Genomic DNA, 25,155 nt, shown 5'->3' on the forward strand with positions numbered 1-25,155 from the left:
TGTGTGAACCACTGAGCTCCCTGTCCTGGGGAAGGAGGAGGGCTGGCTGCTAACACTTGGAGGATCTGGTGTCCCCAGGGCAGAAGTCAGCAATCCCTGCCTCTTCCTCCAAGCTCCAAGGGCACTTTCCAGCACCAAGGCCTTCAGAGTGGGCAGCCAAGCTCTAGAATCCAACTGCCTGAGTTCAAATCCTGGCCCCATCCTTGCGAGCCACAGGACAACAGAGTACAGGCCAACATACCCGGCCTCTCTGTCCTCTGTTTCCTCAGCTGTAGAATGAGATTCACGGCAACACCTACTTCATGGGCTATTGTGACGCTCCAGGAAGTCAGTCCAGATAAGGTGCTGAGACCGGGGTTAGCGCATGGCAAGCATTCCATAAATGGCCGCACTTATTACTATTTTTGTTTTGTTCTTGCTCACAATCCCGTCAGTTACCTGACACTTTACTTCCCCCACCTGAGAGCTTTTGAGGACCGCTGACCACTAGCTTCAGTGGCGCCGGCATCTTTGGTGGGTCTTGTGCAGTGTTTCCCATACTCCAGCCACTGGAGCTTTCTGGATTTTTGCTCTCCTTTCCTTTACTATTATTACTTCATGTTTAAAAAAATAATAATAATTTTATTGTTATTAATATTAATAATAATGAAGTAATAATAGTAATAATAATGGTAATATATAATAATGAAGTAATAATAGTAATAATAATGAAGTAATAATAGTAAAGGAAACTCAAAAACACTTATTGCAAAAGGAACATGTATACCATTACCAAACACTTATGACTTGAATATGTTAAATTTTTCTCTAATACACATATAATATATATCCTCTAAAATAAGAAAACCCGCCGGGCGCAGCGGCTCATGCCTGTAATCCTAGCACTTTGGGAGGTCAAGGCGGGCAGATCACCTGGGGTCAGGAGTTTGAGACCAGCCTGGCCAACATGGTGAAACCCCCATCTGTACTAAAAATACAAAAAATTAGCCAGGTGTGGTGGTGGCATCTGTCATCCAGCTACTTGGAAAACTGAGGCAGGAGGATTACTTGAACCCAGGAGGCAGAGGTTGCAGTGAGCCGAGATCGCGCCACTGCACTCCAGCCTGGGCGACAGAGCGAGACGCCATCTCAAAAAATAAAAAAAAAATAGATAAAATAAGAAAACCTATCTACGCACCAGCAGTAGTTCTAGTACACCCCATGGGAATGGTGCCTCCCGGTGTGCCCAGTTTATAAGGCACCAGAGTGAAGCTCTCTGTAGACGAGCAAGAAACGAGGTTGGCACATGGGAGCTGTCAGGAAAAGGGGGTCTGTCCAGCTGGTTCCAGGAAGTCTAAGGGGTCCCCACACTGAAGGCCCCTCCCTACCTTTGGTGTCTTCATCCTCGATGGTGGTGTTGGTGCTCTCTGAGGATTCCTGCCAAAGAGAATACAGGAGATGGTGAGGCCTGCCTGGGAGCGGGACGAGGCATGGCCAGGCCCTGGCTGCCTGGTGACGCGGCTGGTTTCTGTGAGCCTCACAGGCTCTGCCTTCCGGATGCTGTCCTGAAAACCCTGTCAGATTCTCCAGCCTCAATACGGGGAGGGCCCAGCTGAGCAGGTGGCCGGGGGCTGGGGTGGGGGAAAGGGATGGCTGCAAGGAGAACCCTGGCCTTCCTGGAAGAGCTGAGGGAGGTGCTGGGTCCTTTCTGCTCGAGGGGGTGAAGAAGGGGTGTGGAGGAGCAGAGAGACACCATGGCGGCCGCAGAGTAGGGAGGAACACACACTGGCAGGGGAGGAAGAGAGAGAGAGGGAGGCCCAGTGTGAGAGAGAGTGGGCTCTTCAGAGGGGAGAAAAACCACACGACTGAGTGAGACAGCAATGGAACCAGAAGAGGGAGGTGGGCCACCATGCCACCACTGGACCCTAGACAGAGGCAGGGCTGGTGGCTCCCCTACCACCGGCGGGCCTGGTAGCCTTACACCAGCTCAAGAGGGGCCTCCGTGGCACCTACTACTTTGGCCAAACCAAGCCCCACCCTCGCCGCGATTGGCACAAACCAAGCCTGAGATGAGTCTAGAGCAGAGGGGCAGGGAGAAGCGAGAAGCCAAGGGCTGGACATAGGATTGGGTTCAGATCCACCTTCCTACCCGAGGAGGGTCTCAGGTCTGCTGTCAGCCTGCTGGTCTGGGCCGTGGAGTTGGAGGTGTCAACAGAAACACGCAAACAACACACACACACAACACACATATTGTCACACAAGGCACACGTACCAAGCACGCCCTGAGCACCCTCTCCCCGCCCCAGGTTCCCAGTGCAGCCTGCAGGAGGGAGGCAGGAGCAAAGGGTTCGAGGCCCAGCATTTACCGGCGTTAGGAGACGGCAGACACTCACCATTAACTGAACGCTGGAACTGGACTTTCTTTTCTGGAAAAACAAGGAGAAGAGATGGGACAGGAAAAGACACAGCGTGAAAACGGCAGGGAGCAGAGGAACGACAGGGGAGGTTTGGGAGGAGGATGGGCCTCGGGGTCATCCTCTGTAGTCCTTTGTCGGCTTGGCATCGGGACAAGGAGTCAAGGAGTCAAGGCCACCAGCAACAGTTGACCTGGCAGGGCCAGTCCTCGGCCTGAAGCTCTGGGTCCTCATGCACACTGTCTGGGTCTAGCAATCTAACAGCCAAGCTCATGGCCAAGCCTCCCTGGGAGCAGGGCTACCCACCCTGCCTAACTCTGATGGCAAAAGCCAATCCTGGCTCTGGATGCCAGTCACTGGAGGCTTCCAGATTCCAGTGCTCTTGAAGGACAAAGGGTGCTCAGGCCTGGAGGTGAGGCCCAATGTCTTCTCCTAGGCTCCCCGTGCATCTCGGCTAGGAGGACCTCATTCCCAATTGACTGTCACAGTCACTTGGGAAACTTGTTACAATAAACAGAACCAGGTCCCCTCTGAGGAGTTTGATAACTACGTCTGGGGTGCGGCCTGAGCATCTCCAGTTGAAACAATATCTGCAGGTGATGCCAAAGCAGGGCCAAGCGTGGGAGCCAGTCCTCTAAGTAGCCTTTGAAATCCAGCTTGCATTCACAACCTCCCGGTGGCTGGCCTATTCCACCCCTTTATGCTGATGGAGAAACTGAGGCTCAGCCTGAAGTGGAGCTGGGTCTAGCACTTGAGTCTTTTGGCCCTGCCATGCAGCCTACACTAGCATTTTGGAGGATTTGTAGCACCCCCTCTGTTGGCTGTGGAACCAAGAGAGGGAGAGGGGGACAAATGTAAATTACCTTCTCCTTCCCTCAGCTCTTCAAGCCAGGAGTCTTAAAGACTCCCATTCACAGAAGGTGGTAGGTGAAGACTGACCCTTGCATTGCACAGATGAGACACTGAGGCCCAGAGAGGTGCAGTGGCCTGCCCAAGGCCTCACGGCAACCCGCTAGCAGAGCTGAGGCTAGAACCCAGGCCCTGCATTCAGACTCTTTCCTCTGTCCAGATCTCCAGGCACCCACAGTCAGACCCCTCTCCAAAGGCTCATCCTATCCTAGATGCCCTTACACCGGAGAGGCCAGGAGGCCCCTCTGCCTGCTGCAAAGAAGGGACTCGAGGAGCCCCCAGGGTAGGCCTTTGCCATGGGAGGCGCTGGATATGCCTTGAGGGTCTCAGGTCTAATTCTGGGTTTCTGACTCTAAGATCCAGTGAGCCTCTGCCTGCCAGGAACTCAAGGCCCTGTGCCTTCCATCTGGGGCCTCCACAGAGGGGACAGGGTGGCTCGCTGGGCACTTCCAATGCCCATGTGCTCAGAGGGGCATAAATGCTCACAGACCCTGCATTTTCCCCAGCTGGGCTGGATGGTGTGCTTTCCACAGTCAGCAGCCTGCAGTCAGCCCCTCATCTCCTCCCTTCCCTTCCCCTCTCCTCTCTCCTCTCCTTCCTCTCCTCCTTCCTCTTTTCTTCCTCTCTTCTCTTCTTCTCCACTCCTCTCTCTTTTACTCTGCTCCCTGACCCTCCCCTCTCCTCCTTCTTCTCTTCCTTCCTCTCCTCTCATCTCCTCTCCTCCTCCCTCTTTTCTCCTCTCTTCTTTCCTCTCCTCTTCCCTTGCCTCTCCTCCACCTCCTTCCTCTCTTCCTTCTTCTCCTCTTCCTCTCCTCTCTTCTCCTGTCCTCTCCTCTCCTCCCCTCCCCTCTCCTCCTTCCTCTTTTCTTCCTCTCTTCTCCTCTCCCTTCCTCTTCCCTCTCCTCAACTCCTCCTTCTTCCTCTCTTCCTTCTTTTCCTCTTTTCTCTCCTCTCCTCTCTTCCCCTCCCTTCCCCTCTCTTTTCTTCCTGTCTTCTCCTCTCCCTTCCTCTTCCCTCTCCTCTCCTCCTCCTCTCTCTCTTCCTTCTTTCCCTCTTTCCTCCACTCCCCTCCCCTCTCTCCTGGTTGTCCTCCTTCCCTGGCTGGAGCCAGGCCAGGCACAGAATGGGGAAGAGGCCAGGTCCCACACAGCTCAGCTGTCAGCAGAAACCTGAGGAGCCGCGCAGGGGCCAGGATTTTCCAGGCGGGACACGAGGAGGAAACACAGAGCAGAGACTGCATCAGAATCGGACGCACAGTGACAGGATGGGACATGGGGAGAGAAGTCACGATGCACAATGGGACACCAACAGGGGCAGTGAGTGGGGCTGAGGGGAGTGAGCAGTCGGCCCTCCTCCTAGAAGTCCAGGCCTAGGGGTGGCCAGGAGGGGGACGTTGAAAGGCTTTACTTCCCTGAATCACAAACGATGATGCTAATAATCTCGCGTTGATCAGCACTTTAGTTCAATTTAAAGGGACTTTCACTGAAAGTAGAAATCTCCCTCTTTCACCAAAAGTAGAAATCACATCTCTTAGAACCACATGTGGAAGCATGGTTCCAAGGTTAGCAAGGATGATAGAAACAGTACAGTCAAAATTCGCCTTGAAAAGCCCTTCAAGGCCCATAAAGTACAATATGGCATCATATCTCTGCCATTCCTGCAGTGCTGGAGCCAATCACTACCTCTTCAGTTAAGCCCCGGATGAAATGGGGTTTGTCTCCAGCCACACAGCGGTAGGAGGAACGTGTGCCTCCCCGCTGGGCTGAAGGTGAGATAGTTAAAGGAGCCTGTGATGTGGCTCCACCAGGCCCTTCTGCTGTGACCCTCTCACCAGCCCCCTGCAAAGAACTGCTGTGCTCCCCTGGAACAGGCAACAGAATCGCTGGCCTGGGTCCCCCAGGGGGAGAACGGTAGGGCCCAGACTCAAACCCATGGCTTCTTGACTTGCCATCCAGTTTCAATCATACTGAAAATGCACCTGGACCCCCAGCTCTGCTGTTCTCCCCACACTCCTTCCAGGAGCAAGACATGGCAGGCCAGGTTCCCCAAATCCTGGGCCAGGCCCCCAGGTTATTCTCATCTTCCAATAGGACTTCTTCCCTCCTCCATCCAAGGGAGTGAAGGAGGCTGAGCTACAAAGAGATGGTTGGGCCAGGAGTGGCCTTCGAACTCCTCTTCTTCCACACCCAGGCCACCCTGAGAAGTGTGTCCTGCACTGCAGGAAGCAGTGACGCTTTGTCCAGCTGTGCCCACTGGAAAGCCTGCAGTGGCCAGCAGAGCCCCACCATGCTGTGAGCTGTCCTTGCCATCTGACAGCTTCCGCTTCCTGGCCTTGCCCTAAAAGAGCTAATTAGCACTTCTTCCCAAGAACCAGCCTGATGGAGGCCTCTCCTGACCCCTTGCCCAGCCTCTACCAAGGCCACATCCAAGAGCCAAGCAGACCAGGGCAGCTTCTTGCTCTACCTCCTTAACCCACCAGTGTCTGTGGTCTCTGTCCCCACATCCCCCAAATCGGGGCTAGGGAGTCTGCTTTCCCCAGGAGGCCCAGCACCCCTAGCTCAGTATCTCCACACAGGGGTCAGAGAGGGCCCCAGCTGTTCCAAAGCTGGCAGCTCCACACTGCACATCCCTCCGTTACCCCTACACACAGAGGGGTGGGGAGTTGGCTCAGGGTTAACCCAAAACAGCAGGCAAGCCAAAATTCAATGCCAGATTCCATTACAGGATTTGAAATGAGTGCCTATTAACTTTATAAATTAAGTTGACTTTAGATCTGTGGTTTTCAAATATTCTTGAGAAAACTTTGTTTTCAAGAGAAATCTTACCCAAAAGTCTAATACATAAAATAGAGGAAAGATAATAGTGCCTAGCATCTCGCGAGTGTGTATTGCATACCAGCACCATGCTAAGCTCTATACCAGCACCATGCTAAGCTCTCAACGCACATTGTATTAGTTAATCCTCACCAATAGCCTTAGGAGGTGGAGACCTCTTTTAACCTCATTGCATGAATGAAGAAGCACAGGCTCAGGGAATGTAAATACCCAGTCAAGGTCTAGCTGCAGGCAAGCCCAAGGGCTGTCTTCACCATGGTCATGTTCTGGTTGAAGTGGGTATGAGAAGCCCAGAACCATGTAAACCTGGCACCTTCCACATCCCACTGCACTCCATGTACTGCCAGAGGTGCCTCCCCAGTCAGTACCTTTGGGATCTGAGTTCAATTTGAAAACCACTGTCTTGGACTAGTAACCAAATAATTATGCATTTCTCTAGCACCCAAGATGAGAAGGGAGAATAATTAGATAGGATTTTCTTGCCTTTTTTGTTTGTTTTTAAAGCTGCAATCTTGGAAATGATCATCAAATTCACACCCCACTCATTGTACTTATGGGAAAACTCAAGCTGGGAGGAGAAGGCTAAGGGCAGAGGGGAGACCCAATCCTGGCCTTGGACATCTAGCCCAGACTCCCTCCCATGCAACCTTGACAGACCAAAACCAGCGGCCAGAGACCATAAATGCTTCTTTAAACAAAGCCATCAAGCCACCAGCACACCTGGCTGTATTCATACAGCATCCCACACCTTCCAATGTCCCGGGCACACCCCAGCCCTGGGGCCCTGGCCAGGCAGGGCTCTAAGCCCAGAAAAAGGCAGGGTCTCAAGAGAGGATAAGATTGAGTGGCAGAGGAGGAGGGAACTGCAGAGAGCAGGGGACCAGGCCCCAGAGAGCAGAGGGAGAAGAGAGAAGAGATGGAAGGAAGACCGCAGGTTGTGGAGGGACTGTAGGGTAACTCGGGCTCTAGGGGTGGGACAGGGCAGGCCCTTGGAGCCAGGAGGGGATTCTGGCACTGAACCAGCACCATTAGGCCTTGGCGGGAGGGGGCACCTTGGAACCCAAAGCCTAGAGGAATGGCTGTCCATCCTCCACGAGCTTTCTGGGTGGGACTAAGCTGTATAGGGGGGCAGGGGCCCCATCCAGCCCATACATAGGCAGGACGGAGGTCAACCCTCATGACCATTTCTGTCATCTCCTTGCACCCTCTCTTGCACACCAGCTCTCCAGCCCTGGAGAACCACAGAAATCTCCTTCTGACCTGCCCCTTTCCTTGCGCCTGCCCCAGCCCCAGCACAACTGTCACTTCCACCCTCCTCCAGTCCCCCTTCTCCCAACTGCCCCCAACAGTCACGGCGTGACGGTGGGCACCGAAGCCCAGCTTTTGGGTCTGGAGACAGCCTGGCCATGAATGTGGCCCACGTCTGCCCAGGACACCATCAGCAAGGCCCAGGTCTTGCTCCAGGCCTGAAAGCCGGTCTCTGTTGGCAGAAACGCTGCCAGAGCCAAGCCTGCCAGGCTCCTGGAGGGGCTTACCTTCACACCATCGCTCTTCTTGTTTCCCCCACTCTTCCCTCCTGTGGAGGAGAAAAAGTAGAGGGTTAACAACACCAGGCAGGGCACCAGGGCCCACAGGGCGAGGAAGAGCAGCATCCACAGGCAGCCGGAGGGCAGACCGCAGGGAGCAGAGCCGGCCCAGCGATCCTGGGGGAGGCCTCCTCCTTTTCCTCCTCCTTCCTCCTTGGCAGCCCAGGGACTGCCAGTCGCCCGCTGGGTGGGCCTGGGTTCCCCGCCTTCTCAGCAATCTCAAGCATAACCCTCTGGCTTCATGGGTTGAGGGAGGTGTCCAACACGTCCCAGGACTGTGGGCTGCTGTTTCAGCCCGGGGATTCCCTCTCAATTCCCGTCACCACCGTGCTGGCGGTGGCCAACCCTAGGCCTGGCTGCCTGGCCTCAGGCTGGACACGCCCTCCCGGCCCTGGCCCTCTCTAATTTTAGCCCCACGCTGCTGCGGAGGTCATGTGTCAGCCCTGCCTACTCACTCTGGACAGCTGCAGGCTGCGTCTGACGGGTGACAAGAAGCAGATGCCCCCACTGGGGCCCACCCTGCCAAAGCACCTATCCCCTGCCTCTCTCCTCAGGCCATATAGACCTCCCCAACCTTAGACTCCAGAGCCCCATGCTGGCTCTGGCTATGGCCCGGGTGGCTGGGACAAGCAGAGCAACAGCTCTCTGGGAGCCTCCCCTGCTGTCATTTCCCCTTACCTCCCTCCTCACTTCCTGGCCAGAGCCCTGGAAGTAGGCATCAGCCAGGAAATGGCCTGAATGTCCAGCCCTGCCCACTGGCATCCGGCTGCTTCAGACTTAAGCAAATGCCTTAAATGCAACAAGGTATCTGCGAAGTACTTAGCACAGCACTTGGCACATATGCCGCACATGCTCAGGAAATGGTAGCCATGATAAGACTTCTCCTGGTGGCCTTGAGACGGGGAGTTAGGAGGAGAGTCACATGAGCCACTGATGCCTCAGGGGCTCTGAGGCATGGGGCTCATGGCAGGTTACCTTCCCAGTTACCCCCACATTTCCACCTATGATCCCTTCAAGGTTCTCATTCCAAGCTCCCTACTTGCAAACCAAGGCAGGTGCCACCTCTGGATCCAGAAGCTGACAGGAATGGCTGTCCATTCGCCACAGGCTTTGGGGGGTTGGACTAGGATGTGCGGTGGGGCAGGGGGAGTGCTTTCTCCTTGAGCCTCAAGGTGGACGCCCCTCTCAGCTCCAGCCTACTGTCACAGGACTGTGGGTCCAGTGAGGCCACAGCATCTACTTTTCAAGAGACGAGAGCAATCTGGAGTTTTCTATGAAATTTCCTAATTTTTAAGTGTTAGAAACTCACTTGAAAAATTTTTTAAAACACCTCTACTTCCACAAAGCATATTAACAGATTCAATCCAGCTCACAGGCCGCCATTTTGTGAGCTCAGGACTAGAGTTCTCTAGGGTGCTTCAGTTGTTAAAAAAAGACTCTGACTGTGTAGGTAGCTCATCTTTCAGTTGACGGAATGGCACGATCCTTGTCCAGGGAGAGGGTGGGAAGGCAGTTTAATGAGGTGGGAAAAGCCCAGTCAGAAGTTCTAGTATCTGCCCACCTCTGGGTCTCACTCTTCCCAACCGGTTACATGGGCAGGTGGACCCACTCAATGCAGTCGGTTGCCCCTTCTCAGAGCTGCCCTCTTGCTGTGGTGCTGGCCACAAATCTGCAGCAGCTTTCTCGGCTGGCCCCAGTCCCAGTCAGAGGGCCCCTCGGGTGAGCTTTACTCTATCTGCTATCTATATCTGCTCTGCTGCCTGCCAGCGGCCTGCGCTCTCCCAGAAGGAAGCCTCTGGCGGGCACTGGCCCCAGCTCTCTCTGATGTGCCAAGAGGAGCTTCTTGCTAAACCCTGACAATAATCCCTTCCCCTTCTCTCTGCGAAGCCACATGCCTCAGGTGATTGGGCACTCCCTGCCTTAACCAGCCCCGTTTGGCCAAGGGCCTGGGACGCTCCTGCCCTCGACTCCCTGGTGACCCAGCCCAGTTAAGGGCACTTGCTCTGGGGTTGGTCAAACCTGTGCTGAATGCAGGCTCTGCCTCTCTAGCCATGCGACCTGGGACAAGTCTGAGCTCACCTTCCTGAGCTTCTGCTTCCTCATCCCAAAAATAGGGATGGCAGCACCCCCAGCATCCCCTCTGCTACCTTGTCATGCAGGCCACCTGAGTGGAAGCACGGGACTGCGTAGCACAGGGCTCCAATCATGGTGGGCAATATTGTTACTCCCTGGACCTGGCTCCATCCCACCTAGACCTCAGCCCCCTGCAATCGGAAGCCTTCCCCTCTAGGCAGTCCGGCCTGAGAACCCCAGCACTGCTGTAGGAGTGGGGAGCCAGACTAAATCTCTAACCAGTCCTGGTGGGCCCTGGGCTTGCTAACGTTTGACCCCTCTTCACTTCTGGGCACAGGCCAGGGCAGGTGAGCTAAACCCTTAGTCACAGAGTCCTCTGCAACTCCCTCTCCCCAGGCCCAGTGACCTGGGAGCATCCAAATATCTGACAGGACAGTGCCCCCAGTGAACTGGTGCAGGGCTTACTGGGGACCCCAAGGTCCTGCCACCTACCGGAGAAGTTCCTGGTGGCCAGCATCGTGGTGAGAATGGCTCCCTGCAAGAGATAAGAAGAGGGCAGTAGGAGAGGAGGCCGGAGCGAAGGGACATAGGAGGGACAGAGAGACGGGAGGGCCATGGGGAAGGAGAGGCAGGTACTGCATTCAGAGAGGAAGCCAAAGCCTCTGCCCAGCCCCTCCATTTGTCCCAACCCCAAACCCGGCCCAGAGCCCATCCCTCGCCCCCTGGAGAAGTCGGGGTGAGCTAGGCTTTAGCCAGTACAGCTCCTAGGACAAGGCCACCCTAGGGGCAGATATTAATGGACCCCTTGGCCTGGCCCAAGCTGATGAACTTAACTTGAGGGACACCTACCAGCAGAGGCTCCTAAAGACGATGGACTTTTCTTGCTTGGGCAACAATAGTAGACCTGTGTCCCCACCTCTTAGCCCTCTGCCCCATGCTGAGAGCATCTTGCTCCAGGACTAGCTCATCCCTCCATGTCCCCTGAGCTCAGAGAATCCAGGAGGACCCTCAATGTGGAGAAAGCCTCTTCCATCAACAAGCAGGCTGGCGGTCAATGGCCCCTTTGGTTCCAGAGCCATCTGATTCAGACCTGACTTGACACCGTCTGAATCCCACTGCTTATGATGTTAAGAATCCCTGATTCTGATATTTTGAGAGTTCCTCTGTGACACAGCTTCCACTGCAGGATGGGGATGGGACTCAGTTCTCCTGGCATCATGCTGGCCACCACCCCTTAGTCTGTGTCCCCATCCTGAGCCTCCACTCCAGGCCTGGGAGCGGCAGGTAAGGATGTTCCACAAGAGCTGTGGCCTCCGCCTTTTCCCTCATCATCCCCAGTGTGCTGATGACTCCTCTGTTCCACTGGCCAGGGTCCCCTTAGTGCCTGGCAAAGGCCAGGCCAGGAGCTGTCACCACCCTGAGAGCACACAGAACCTGCAAGAATGTGAAGCTCTGGGCCCACCTGGGTCCCACTGAGCTTCATCGGGGCCACGATCACTATCTGAGTGCCTCAGCCATTCCTCCACAATACTTGGCAGCTGGGGCCCCTCCCCCATGAAGGTCTCATGTTCAGTCACGTCTCATCCCCAAAGCTCTCCCCAGCCACTCTGAACCACTTGTGGTGCCCCTAAGGAGTCAGGCGCACTTGCAAATTTCTGCACAGGCTGTTCCCTCTGTCTGGAACACGTTCCCATTCTTGTTTTCTTTTTTTTTTTTGAGATGGAGCCTCGCTCTGTTGCCCAGGCTGGAGTGCAGTGGCACGATCTCCCTCACTGCAACCTCCACCTCCCAGGTTCAAGTGATTCTCCTGCCTCAGCCTCCTGAGTAGCTGGGATTACAGGCATGCACCACAATGCCTGGCTAATTTTTGTATTTTTAGTAGAGATGGAGTTTCACCACATTGGCCAGGCTGGTCTCGAACTCCTGACCTCAGGTGATCTGCCCACCTCAGCCTCACAAAGTGTTGGGATTACAGGCGTGAGCCACCGCACCTGGCCACACGTTCCCATTCTGACTTTAACTTGGTTAATACCTGCTTTTCCTCCAAGGTCTCAGCTTAAACGCCCCTAGCTCCAGACCCAGAATACCATTGTCCTGCTATGTTCTCCCACCACCTTGAGGCTTGCCCAGGCACAGCACTCACCACTGCCCCGTAACACCCCTGGAGCTTGTCTGTCCTCTCCACTAGAGCAAGGGTTCAGTCACTTACCGCTCACTCCCCAAGCCCAGCCTGCTGTCCAGCATGCAGCAGGTGTTCAATAAATGCTTATTGAATCAGTGAAAGAAAGAACTAGTGAGCGAGTCTCCTGGCCTCTGTGGAGACCCAGGCAGAGTTAGTCCCATGGCCAGGACTGTGGAGGGTGAGGACCTGTTACCTTCAGTTTCCTCCTGGCATTGAACTTCTTCAGGCAGTCCACGGTCTCCTGTCTGTGCATGCAGGATGCCACGGTGGAGCGGTGCTGGAGGAAGTAGGGGAGAGGGCTGTGAGTGGAAGGCAGGCTAGAAGACAGGCCCACCCAAGGGTACCACTCAGCAGGGCGTCTTAATGGAGGTGTGGTTGACATCTTGGGGAGAACAATCCATTGCTCTAGGGGATGTTTCAGGGTGTTTAGCATCCTGGCACCAGACATTCAATGCCAGTAGCACAGTCAGTTGTATGCCAACCCAGAATACTTACTCCTCGTTTCCACATTACCCCTGAGAACCATAGCAGGGGCAGTCTCTTGGATTAAGCCCTCTCAGCCCCATGGGCCAGGGACAGGGCCAGTACTCTGTAGGGGCCTGGACCATGAGGTCTGGAGGGGCTCCTGGGAGAGGTCCTGCTGAGGGAGACTCACCGAGATCCAGGGGTGCTTAAGGGCTTCAGCAGCTGTGATGCGTTTGGATGGGTTAATGGTCAGCATCTTATTGATCAGATCCTTGGCTTCCGGGGTGACGGTGTCCCATTCTGGTGATGGGAACTGGAAGGGGCAGAGAGGCCAGGTTTGCCCAGCCTGCCCCAGGCCACCCCTGCGATCCCCCAGCCCCTGACTGGCAGGGGAGCAGGCAGGGGTCCTACTGCCCATCCACTCGGACATCCACACCAGGAGGAGTTGGGGCTCCTCACTACAGGGGAGGGGCAGGGCCCCCTGGCCCCGTAAATATCAGAACACAGCGGAGGGAAAGGAGTCCTCCCTCCATCCATCATTCTGAGACTGTGCCTTATTTGGAGAGCAGCTGGCCAGTGGCTTTAGCCCAGACTTCAGAATCAAAAGGCCTGGGTTCAAGTCCTGGCTCTGCCTACTGGGTTGTGTCACCTGGGTAAGTCACATGACCCCTTGAGCTATCTGTAGAGATGTTATGAGAACTAAATACAATATAAAACATATAGCACAGAGCTTAATAGCTATCTGCATAAAATCAATATAGCTTGGTAGTTAGAAGCATGGATGGTAGAGCCAGACTGCCTAGGTTCAAATCCCACCTCTACCATTTCTTAGCTATGTGATTTGGGCAGTTACTTGACCTCTCTGTAGCTCAGCTTCTCTATATGTAAAATGGGAATAGTAACAGTACCTATGGCATAGATTGGTGTGAGGATTAAACGTAATAATATGTGTAAAACATTCAGAAGAGTGCTATAGAATTGTTAGCTATTATTTGTATATATGAGAGAAAAAGAGAGAAACCCTGGCTTGGGAGGCTGCCTCTCCCCCACTCCTCACTCCATTTTGGTGCTGCTTCTTGCCTTCTGGGGCCCCACAGGATAAATCTCCAACCATTAGGCACAGCATGGTAACCACCTGGCCCTGGTCAGTCTTCATGCTCCCCTGGGGTTCACCCCTGCACCAGAACTAGAGAGTGGCTTGGCGCTGGCTTTCATTGGAAGGGCACCAGAGGATGATGGGGGCTAAAGAGAGGAGCGACACTCACATCATAGGCGCCGGCTTTGATCTGCTGGTACAGGCGGTGCTGGTCCTCATCCCAGAATGGGGGGTACCCAACCAGCAGGATGTACAGGATGACCCCTGGAGAGAGGATCAGAGAACCTTCAACCCGCGGTGGGGAGGAGACATGGGGGGAGGGGAGTGATGGGAAAGGAGAGAGGGGGCCCCAGAGGCCAGGGTGCAGCCAGGGGCACTAAAGGGCCTTAGGATGAACTCACCACAAGCCCACAGGTCCACAGGCTTCCCGTATGGGTCCTTCCGCAGCACTTCTGGGGAGAGGTATCCAGGAGTCCCTGCAAACCCTGCTCCCAGACACACAGACAGGCAGACACATACACAGAGGTTGTCTCGTAAGTAACCTGGAGCAAGATCCTGCTGGAAGAGGGGATGAGGGTTGCTCTGGAGCTGGGGAAAACAGCCCCTGCCCCTCAGGTGCACTTGGGCTTGTATTGTGCAACCCCAGTCGGCCCAAGACATAAGCCTGATGAGCCAGCAAAGCCTCTAGATCAGACCCACAACTACCTAGCACACCTGTCACCACTTCCCACTTCAGAGCCAGTAGTAATCAGTCACAGAGCTTCTTCCTACTGGGTCCTGACTCAGGATCATAAGCTTCTCAGCGCCACTCTTCCAGGAGCCACTAGCGATCCATTGCTGGTGGCTTCAAGATGAAATGCACCTGCCATGTCAGCCCCAGGCTGAGAGCTAAACCCTGGCCCACTCTGCACCCCCTTGTTGAAGTTGGTCATGGGACGTCGGGAGGCCTGTCCTAATGGACTTTGCCCCTTGGGTAAGTCTCTTTATCTTCTAGTCCTTATTTCCTCATCTGTCAAATGAAGGATTAGGGATTTCTATCTTAAGTGCCTCCCAGTGTTGTTGAGAGGGTCAGTTGAAATAATGGACACCCAAGGTATTCTAACAAGTAATTTTAAGAATAGTTACAAGTTACTGAGTGTATATGCTAAGCATTGGGCTGAGCTCGTCATATGCCTGGTCACATTTAATCCTGACACGACTCCTGAGGAACATACAATTATTATCCCCATTTTACAGATGAGGAATGAAGGCACAGAGAGGTGAAGTGACTTAGCCAAAGTCACATACCTTATAAGTAGCAGAGTCTGGATTTGAACCCAGAACTCTGGTTCTTAACCATGTCTCAATATTGCCCACTAAAAAGTACTCCCAGATAGCTGAAAGAGGCCCAGTTATACCAAAATCACAAAGCAGCCTGGATCATCTGAGTTTAAGTCCTGGTCTATCCCTTTTAAACTTTCTTGACCTTCTGCAAGTTTCCTGCCGTTTTTTTCATCATCTTTAAAATCAGGATAATAATCTCAAGCACCTAAACTATTAGGGCAGCTCTGTGGAAACTTCCCTAAGGCCTTCAACCACAGGGAGCCCTTCGGGGAGGAGAGATGGCAGAGGGGAGTGACAGGAAAGGAGAGAGGGGGCCCCAGGGAGTCCTGTGGAAGCCTGTAGGTTCCCATGCCTGGGCCCTGGGGACACAGATGGCTGCTGCCCACTGGCTCAGAGGCAGGGCCTCTGCTCTACCAGCCCCGGCTGGCCCAACAGCATCTCCAGCCATACCCACTCAGGCAGGGGGTTCCCAGAGGCTGGTGTGTCAACACAAATGGGTGCTGACCCCCAACACTCCTGCCAGCCCACCCCACTTACCAAACCATGCCTGCTGCTCCCCCTCCACCTCTATGGCCAGGCCAAAGTCTGCCAGCTTCACTGCGGCACCCTTGAGCTTGGAGGCCAGCAACAGATTCTCAGGCTTGTCAGGACCAGAGAAGAGGGAGGAAGGGGAGGAAAGCGCCAAGAGAGAGTCAGCAGATTCAGAGCCTCACCTCTGGGGGCCTGGGCTCACAGGAAGAACAGCCCGGCCCTCCGGGGCCCCTGCTCTCATCTCCAGCCCCGCCTCAGGTTCCTGAGTCTCAGTCCACGAGACGGGACTACCCTGTGGCAAGACCTCCATCCACTACAACAGAAAGGCCCTCTCTCCATCGGCCACTCCTCCCTCCCCACTTCAGGGTCTGGGGCCCGGCTGAGGTGAGAGCGGGGTAGTACTGTCACCACCACAATAAGGAAGCAGTAGCAGCAGCAGCAGCATTGATTGTGCCCCTACTATATGCCAGCCTCTGGTTAAATGTTCTGTGTGCAACATCTTATGTATCATCTCAATGACCCTTTCGGGTAGGTATTATTACCTACATTTTCCACAGAGGCCTTCTTACGCCCCTTGAAACAGTCCATCTTGTTTCCACCTCAGGGCCTTTTCGCTTCGTTTTCCTCCTCTAATTTTTTTCCCCAAGCTTCACAAGGCTGGCCCTTCTGCTTTGCCCAGCCCTCAGTCTCATGTCACCCCATGGAGGAGACCCTCCACAGTTACTCTGTCTAGAGGGGAAGCCCTCAGGCATCCTCTGTCTTTGCTCCTGTTGTTACCTTCATAGATCTCATCACTATTTGCAGTGATTTTCCCCATCTGTCTATGTGCTTGTTCATTATCTGTCAGGGGATGTGAGTTACTTATCTGTCCTGTTCACCACTGTATCACCAGCACCTAGGTTGGGGGGCCACACAGCAGGCACTTAATCAGTATTTGTCATGTATACGAAGATGAGAAAACTGACGCTCAGAGAGGTTACGTGACTTGGCCAAGATCACGCAGCTGGGAAGGGATAGAGCCAGAATCGAGGCAAAGTCTGACTCTATCTTAACTGCTCTAGGCTGAAAGATGATAAGGCTGATACATGGGGGCAGCGGCTGACTCGGGAAGTTCCCACACCTGGCCTCTGGGGCATTGAGGCTGCCACTTTCACTGGCTCAGCCTCCAGAATTCCTCCACTTCCTGCTGGTCCCTTCACTGTGGGACTCAGGATGGAGGGGGCGCTAACAGTGTGGGCTGATTTAGATAGTCCCAGTTTCTTATCCCAGTGCTGCCCACCTCTATGCCATGACATGTGGGCAAATTATTTCACTTCTCTGAGCTTTAGTTTCCTCTGAGAAAAATGCCTACCTTATGAGGTGGTGCATGGATTAACTGAGATAATCTGTGTAAGCACTTCGCTGTGGCCTGAGGTAAGTGTTTGGTAAATGTTAGTACTCCTATTTTCTGCTTGCAGAGGGGCTCAGAGTCTCTGAAGACTGTTGGTTTTAAGTCCTCCTCTGATCCCCTTCCCAGTGGGACTTCTGAAGGGCCCCACCTCTGACCTTTCCCTGTCTAAAGCTAGGCTGGACCCAAACAAATATAGCTCCCTCCGCCTGGCTCAAAGGCCTCCTTTGTCCTCTGGGGACAATGTTCCTAACATGTCCTGGGTCTCAGTAGCTGTCCTGCCCTGATTTGATGAATGTGTCACTAATTATTGTATCCAGAGTGGCCTAAATTTGGGCTGCCTCTCCTCCTTCCTCCTCCAGTGCAGGGGCTGCAGCTATAATGGGAACAGGCGCTCTGGGAGAGCCGCCCTGCAGTCTGGCTGGAGACCCTCTTCGAATGCACACTCGTCTCATCTAGACTGAGCCACAGGGAGCTCGCCTAGGGCTCGAGAGAGAAGCCATGGCCTGCCCAAGACAGTCAGAGAGGGGCAGGGGCTCTCTTCAGAGCACTGTGTCCCAAAGAGGGACCCAGACCAGTGGAAGCATTCCCAGGGAGGGTGCCCAGGATGAGGATGGCCTGGAAATCACATTCCAGGGGGACTGTGGCAGGGGTGGGTACACCCTGCAGAGGACTTAGCAGCTACAACAAAGCTGCTGGAGTCCCTCTAGGGCTCTTCCAAGCTGGAGGTTTGGTCTCTGTGTGGTTCTAAACCGCAGAACTGAGGTTCAGGGCAAAGCCTCTGCAGCAGGGAACAGCGTCCCCCAGTGGTGCAAGGGGCTACCCCGTGGGAAGTGAGTTTGCCGTCACTGAAGAACAAAAAGCAGAGGTTTGATGGACCTCTGGCAGAGTCACCCTAGAAGGGTTTGCTGAGGAAATAGGAGCTGTATAGAGTGGCCTTTTGGCACCAGACTCCCAAGGTCACAGGATCTGGGGTTAGAAGGCCAGAGTTCCCCCACCCTAGCTCAGGACAATTGAACTGCATGTTCTTGGGCAAACTGCTTGAACTCTTTAGGCCTTAGTTTCCTGCTCTGTAAAATGGAGACAATATGAACTACCAGCCACTGATACCATGAGGCTCAGTAGCGGAGATCCATGAATTCCCTGCTGAAGGGGCAAGGCCGTGCAGCTGGTGCCAGTCCTAGACTCTGCAATCTCCTTCAGGTAAAAGGAAGGAGAACTGCATGGGACTAGAGTCTGGGTTTTCTTCTCCCCTGGCCTGCCACAGATGCAGGAACAAGACTAATAATGCATCTGTGTACCAGGCCCTGTGCTATCTCATTTCACATCCTCACCAACCCTTTGCAGAGGTTGCTATGGCAACCCCCATTGTAAAGAATCCGAGGTTCAGGAAGGTCATGCTACTAAAGGCTGCATGGCTAGAAGGTGGCCTGGTTGAGATTTGGACCCAGCCTGCCTTCTTCCCACCCACTGTAGCCAATCATGACAGTGTAACTGCAGCTCACCCATCCTGGCACAAAGCACGTGGGCTGGGAGTTGGAAGAGCAGGGGGCCAAACACAGATGCTCTACCTTCCTGAGCTCAGTTTCCTCATCTGAACAGTGGCAAAAATAATCTCACTCACCCCACCTGCCAGCCTAACACAGAGAAATTAAAGGGATTCTGATCATGTCCGGCTCTGCAGGAGTAGGGACGTGCAGAGGAGAGAGGGGCTCCCAGGGTGAGCCACACCCACGGTGGGTTGCTCACCTTCAGGTCCCGGTGCACCACCCCCATCTGGTGGCAGTGCAGCACAGCCTCCAGGATCTGCTGGATACAGTGACTAGGGAGAGAGAGAGGAAGGGGTCACGGTGGTGTGAGCACAGGCCTCCCCTGGGAAGCTGACAGCAGGCAAGAGTGCCCTGTCCCCAGGTGCCATTGCCAGGCAGAAGCTGACACTCACCTGGCATCCGCCTCACTGTAATACTCCCGGGCCACGATATCTTCAAACAGTTCCCCACCAGTGACCCTGGGGAGACAGGCACGAAATCACCCTCCGATAGAGGCAACAGGTGCTGCCTCATCTGGAGGAGTCTCCAAGAAGCTAAGGATGGGGACCAGGGACCTCAGGACCTCAACCACAAAAGGGGGGGCCCCAGGGTCACTGGGGTGTCCCCTGCTGCAATCCCCTTCATCTTCCAGAGCACCCTTCCATTGACTCTAGTCCCCTCTCCTTCTCCATCCCTGGCCCTTCTTCCCCACCTAACCCAGGCTGGAGTCCGGAGGTTAGGGACACTCAGAGCACATCACTAGGCTCATTAGGAAGCCTATGGCCTCCCCCATGGTTAATATCTCAAGGGCTATTTTTTATCGATGAGACTGGCCCCATCACTAATTTTCATTGCCATACCAGGAACTACTGTGGCCTAACATTTCATTATTGCTTCTCTTTGAATCAACACTCTTCAAAAAAAAAATTAAACATATTCCAGAAGGAAACTTTATATTGCCACTGAAAATGGAAAACCAGCATCACTGGCCACAAATAGAAGAGAAGCAAAAATAAATATGGGATGAAAGCTAAAAGTGTTTGTTGGTGTTTTAGGAAAGTCAGCTTGCACTGCTTGGGTGGCAGGCCCACCACATTTGGGGAAACTCTGGACCACAAGAGGGAATTCAGCCCAAGAGGTCCAGTGAGGCCATCCCTGATTAGGCTGCCCCGACATCCTTGGCACATCCCAGGGCGGGGCCAAACTCACAGGTCGAAGATCAGGTAGTGGTGTCCCTCCTCTGAGATGCTGTCATGGAGTCGGACTGTGGGCGGTGCAAGGCAGTTGGTTACAGCGGGACACACTGCTGCCCAGGCCCGCCCTCCCTCTCTCCCTTCCCCTGTATATCCAACACCCCACGTTCCCAGACAGTCACTGGGTACACACCAGGTGCCAGGTGCTTTGACAAGTGCCGGTGAACAAGGGCTCACTGCATTGAGTCCAAATAGACTTCAGGCATTACTGAAACGGGGCTGGGCTTAAACACGAAAGATGCCTGTTTAGTTCAGAGTTTAGTGCCCTGCCCTCTCCGAAACCCTGTTTGGTTGCTGGGCAGGCCTAAGTCATGGAAAGCCTGTGGCTCCAATCTCTGCCACTTACTAGCCGTGTGACTTCTGGCAAGTTGCTAGGACTTTCTGAGCCTCTCTTTCCTTGCCTGGACAATGAAAATGAAACCCCTGAACTTGCAGGCTTGTTATGAGAGTTCCAGGAGGCATGCAGTTGGTGCTCACTCAGTGCTGCCTGAGCTAATATCCTGCTCTGCTCCCAAGTCTGAGATCATGGAGCATGGAGGCCAGAGGCAGGAGTGACAGGGTCCCTGTGTTCTGGCTTGCTGAGGAGCTGTCATCTCTTCACACCCCATTTACCCAGAACAGAGGCAAAGCTCCCAGGAGCCCAGGGCTCCCAGCATGCACCCCTGAGCTATTAGAAGGAAGGGCCTGAGTCCTCGAGCTGACTCTGGGACCGCATCCTGTCAGTCAAACGCAAGTTCTCACAAGACAGGGCTCACATCCTTCCCCGCACCACAGCCTAAAAATGTCCATGCAGGGGCGTGCTGGCTTGGTGAATGACGATTCATCCGCACAATGGAAAATGGCACAGCTGCTAAAATAATGCGGCAGTTATGTATCTACTCGTTCAGAGTCATCTCCAAATTATGTTGCTTGGTGAAAAAGCCAAGTGCAAAACAGTATGCGTAGTACTTTTTTAAAGGATGTATTTAAGTTTATATATGGCATACATCTCTCTGGAAGAATACAGAGAAGCAGGCACTGGGGGCGCCTCTGGGGAGGGGAATTGGGGGAGTTGGGTCACGAGAGGAGACTCACTTTTCACTATGAATCCTAGTGCCATCTGAATGTTTGCCAGGTGCATATATTTCTGATTCAACATTGAGTCCCCTGAATTGTTTATGGCTCTCATAATTGTACATGAAGTTTAGAGACAGGCAGGCATCAGATACCCCAGAGCTGGTGCCTATAGGGAGAGGTGGATGGGCTCCAGAGATGGAGAGGGAAGGCGCACAGATTAAAATGAAAATTTAGGCTGGGAGCAGTGGCTCACACCTGTAATCCCAGCACTTTGGGAGGCTGAAGCAGGTGGATCACCTGAGGTCAGGTGTTCGAGACCAGCCTGGCCAACATGGTGAAACCCCGTCTCTACTAAAAATACAATACAAAAATTAGCTGGGCGTGGTGGCGCACACTTATAATCCCAGCTACTCCAGAGGCTGAGGCAGAAGAATTGCTTGAGCCCAGGAGGCAGAGGTTGCAGTGAGCCGAGATCGTGCCACTGCACTCCAGTCTGAGCGACAAAGCAAGACTCCATCTCAAAAACACAAAAACTAAAATAAAATAAAATAAGATAAAATTAAAAAAAAATAAAAATTTAGGCCAGGTGCAGTGGCTCACCCTGTAATCCCAGCACTATGGGAGGCCGAGGCGGGTGGATAACTTGAGCTCAGGAGTTCAAGACCAACCCGGGCAACATGACGAAACACCTCTAGAAACATCTCTACAAACAATACAAAAATTAGTTGGGCATGGTGGCAGGCACTTGTCGTCCCAACTACTTGGGGAGCTAAGGTGGGAGGGTTGTTTGAGCCCAGGAGGCGGAGGTTGCAGTGAGCCAAGATTGCCCCACTGCATTCCAGCCTGGGTAATAGAGTGAGAATGTCTCAAAATAATAATAATAATAATAACAACAATAATAATAATATAATAATAATAAAATGAAAATTTAAAACATTCTTTAATGATGACACATATTTATAAATAATAACTAAAAGATGTTTTAGATATATTCTAAAGCAAAATTTTAAATCTTAAAGGCACATGTAATTCTGCTTTAATTCCTTTCAACATTTTATTATAAAAAATTCAGGCTGGGCGCGGTGGCTCACGCCTGTAATCCCAGCACTTTGGGAGGCCAAGGCAGGCAGATCACCTGAGGTCAGGAGTTTGAGACCAGCATGACCAACATGGCAAAACATTGGCAAAACTCTATTAAAAAACAAAAATTAGCTGGGTGTGGTGGCAGACGCCTGTAGTCCCAGCTACTCGGGAAGCTGAGGCAGGAGAATTGCTTGAACTTGGGAGATGGAGGTTGCAGTAAGCCGAGATCACGCCACTGAACTCCAGCCTGGGTGTCAGAGCAAGGCACCATCTCAAAAAATAAATAAATAAATAAATAAATAAATAAATAAATAAATAAATAAAATTCAAACATACAGTTAAGTGAACACCCAGATGCCCACTACCTAGGTTCTATCATTAATGTTTTCCTATACTTGCATTACTACGTTTCTATCCATTCCTCTGTCCATTGATTTATTTAATTTTTAGTACATTTCAAAGTAAACACAGGCTTAATTTTTAAAGTGTACATGTGTATTGGCTGGATGTGGTGGTTCACGACTGTAATCCCAGCACTTTGGGAGGCTGAGGTGGGCAGATCATGAGATCAGGAGATCGAGACTATCCTGGCTAACACAGTGAAACTCTGTCTCTACTAAAAATACAAAACAAAATTAGCTGGGCATGGTGGCGGGCACCTGTAGTCCCAGCTACTCAGGAGGCTGAGGCAGGAGAATGGCATGAACCCAGGAGGTGGAGTTTGCAGTGAGTCGGGATCATGCCACTGCACTCCAGCCTAGGTGACAGGGTGAGACTCCATCTCGAAACAAAACCAAAAAAAAGCATAAATGTGTATTTAACTGTATTTTTGGTGTGTAGAATCTGGCAATTCTATACCCGGGCCCTGCCCAGAGCCCCTTTGGTAAGTTGGTGCATCCAAACCCTACGTGCTGGAGTGTGGGATGCTAACAGCACCTGAATCCCTGACTCAGGCTCTGCTTCCAGGGAACCTGACCTAAGATGATATATGTAAGTATACAGTATTTGAGAAGGCACATATATCATATATCATATGGTAGCACATATCATTAAATGTTAATTCTAGATGTGAGGTTATTGGAGATACTTTAAAAAGTATTTGTCTTCTCATTTATCTGCAAAAAACTTGTATTGTTAGTGTATCAAGGTAAAGTTTTGCAAAAGACTCTTCCCTCTCCCTGTCTTCCTCCACGTGTTCTCTGGGAAGTGAACTCCCTCCTATTCTTTCTGGTGGGCCATGGTCTCTAACTTCCCTTTCCTGAGTGTAAGAAGCTCTGAGAAGCCAAGCTACAGCTAGAATCATCTCAGAAAGGGCTTTTAGAACCACGGCAACAGGCTTTGGAAGGAGCCCAAGAAGGCTGGGGTCCCAGATCTACCCTCTGACCCGGGGCCTCAGCCCCTTTAGAGAACGTCCTCAGGTCTCAGGGAAATTGACAGAATTGAGGGAGGTTTTCTCCAGACCTGACTCTCACTCAGATGGTGCCTTTGTGTTGATGGTAAGGGGCACACTGGTTGGAATTCAGCCCCTACTTTTGCTGTGCACCACACGCGTGATGATACTAGAGTTGGCTTCAGTCCCTGAGGTTGAGGCACACCTCAGAGCCCAGGAGACAGAATTTCTTGTTTCAGGGCTGTTTTCACACACAAAGCCTCCCCTCCCATCAGTGGAGGCTGCCTGAGGATCGACTCAGCCAGAACCCAGAATTCAAGGGCCATAGGCTATCATCACAGTCCTGTCTCCCGGTGGAGTGACTGACGTGTCTGCACCCATTGAGTCATTCTGTCACTTTTGACTGTTTAAAATATTGTCATAGAACAAACAAATCTGTAACCTAACTTTTTATTTATGAAGCTTGATTCATGCACTTCTGGCATGCCTGTGATTTTCCAACCATGCATTTTTTTCTTGGAGGTTGAAGAGCAGTACTTGTTCCCTTATTTTTGTGTCCCCCTGACACCACATTTGTGATATCCACTTGGGAAGCTAAATAGAAGGACTAGGAACAAGGGCTCTGGAGTCAGACTTGCTGAGTTCGTCTCCCAGATCCACTTCTTACAAGCTATGTAGCTATGGGCAAATGACTTAACCTCTCTGAGCCTCCCTTCCAAACAGTAGTGCTAACACCATTGGACTGCTGTGGTCATTAATGTGATGATTCCTGTAAACCACTTAGCACAGTACCTGGCACTAGGAAGAGTTCGATAAATGGAGATATTGTCATCTTCGTCACTGACCTACCATGCTTCCCTTCCCCACCACAAATCACCTACTAAACTTTCAGGTTGTCCCTAGCACAGTCCAAGTCCCCTGTGCCTTGGGGTGGCCTTCTGGCGTCTCCCTCATCTGCAGGTGGTGATGGCACAGACAGCAGGTTACTGACCTCTCCCAAGAAGGATCTGGGAGGCAAACGCTTTGTGTGCAACACAGTTGGACTGACTTGTGCTGAGCCAGGGACCTCACTGACTTGGTCCCCTGGGGACTGGGCAGTGGCCACACAGAAGCAGCGACCAGTGGTAACCTTGTCTAGATTGGCCAAGCAGGCTGAACAGGACTCAGTCCAGCTTCTCTAGGGACAAACTCACCTTTCGGGTTTTGAGCCCACATCTGTACCCCTTTGCACGTCTTTGGGAAGATTACAATTTTGAAGGAAGATGCTTGGAGGATTGGGAAAGTGCACCCCCCAAAGAACCTTCCAGCCCTGATAGCAGCTCAAAGCTCCTCTGGGGTCTTCCTGTGCTGGCTGCTCAGCTCTGCTTTCCAGCCCTGCCTGTGCATCGGCCACCACCTCCACTCCCATCCCCCATCCTCACTTCTCCTGCACATTCTCAATGCCTAGCAGAGACCTTGGCATGGGGTGGGTCTATGATGCACCTGACATCAGGTGAATGAAGGAAGGAGTAAATGACTCAGTAATGATGATGATGATGATAGCTACCATTTCTGAGCTTTTACCACATGCTAGGTTTTGTGCCAAGTGTTTTACTTGCACTCTCATTTTACCCTCCCAATAGTCCTATAAGGTGGGTGCTGTGATTATCCCCACTTCACAGAGGAGGATACTGAGGCTAAGAGCTTCACAGTCTGCCCAAGCTCAAACACTTAGTTAACCGCAGAGCTGAGATTGAAACTTGGTGTCTGACTGCAAACCCCGTTCTCCTAACCACCACGTTATATATAGTGCCTCCAGTTACTAAAAATCCTGATGGCCCTGAGGAAAGACAATCATATGGAGTTTCAGGCAAGAGGATGTCTTCAGGCAAGGTTGTTCTGAGGGAAGGTGTTGACTGGGGAAAAGGGGGGCAGCTTAATGATAATGACTGTTATCATGCTATGGTCTATTTAATCATCACAATCCTATGAGATAGGTATCAGTTCCATTTTCCAGACAAAACTGAGCTTCAAAATGGTTGAGCAACATGTCCAGGGTCACACACCAATGAAGCAGCAAACCCAG

At 52.6% G+C, this 25,155-nt stretch overlaps 1 protein-coding gene across 2 annotated transcripts in view; it reads right to left on the minus strand.

Annotated features, from left to right (window-relative positions):
- The window catches only part of CAMK2A (calcium/calmodulin dependent protein kinase II alpha), a 67,997-nt gene that overhangs the window by 16,257 nt on the left and 26,585 nt on the right, over positions 1–25,155 (minus strand). The window contains exons 4-15 of one of the 2 annotated variants that reach the window (XM_015141231.3): positions 19,518–19,572; positions 18,722–18,787; positions 18,529–18,601; positions 15,399–15,501; positions 13,940–14,023; positions 13,708–13,802; positions 12,633–12,755; positions 12,171–12,254; positions 10,288–10,330; positions 7,672–7,712; positions 2,373–2,405; positions 1,368–1,416 (exon numbers count right to left, since the gene is read on the minus strand). In XM_015141231.3, coding sequence (XP_014996717.1) covers positions 1,368–1,416; positions 2,373–2,405; positions 7,672–7,712; positions 10,288–10,330; positions 12,171–12,254; positions 12,633–12,755; positions 13,708–13,802; positions 13,940–14,023; positions 15,399–15,501; positions 18,529–18,601; positions 18,722–18,787; positions 19,518–19,572 — 849 coding nt within the window. The remainder of the gene's footprint in view (positions 1–1,367; positions 1,417–2,372; positions 2,406–7,671; positions 7,713–10,287; positions 10,331–12,170; positions 12,255–12,632; positions 12,756–13,707; positions 13,803–13,939; positions 14,024–15,398; positions 15,502–18,528; positions 18,602–18,721; positions 18,788–19,517; positions 19,573–25,155) is intronic. The other variant, XM_015141232.3, reaches the window with a different exon arrangement.

The sequence above is a fragment of the Macaca mulatta genome, chromosome 6, assembly GCF_049350105.2.
Source record: "Macaca mulatta isolate MMU2019108-1 chromosome 6, T2T-MMU8v2.0, whole genome shotgun sequence".
NCBI lineage: Eukaryota > Metazoa > Chordata > Mammalia > Primates > Cercopithecidae > Macaca > Macaca mulatta.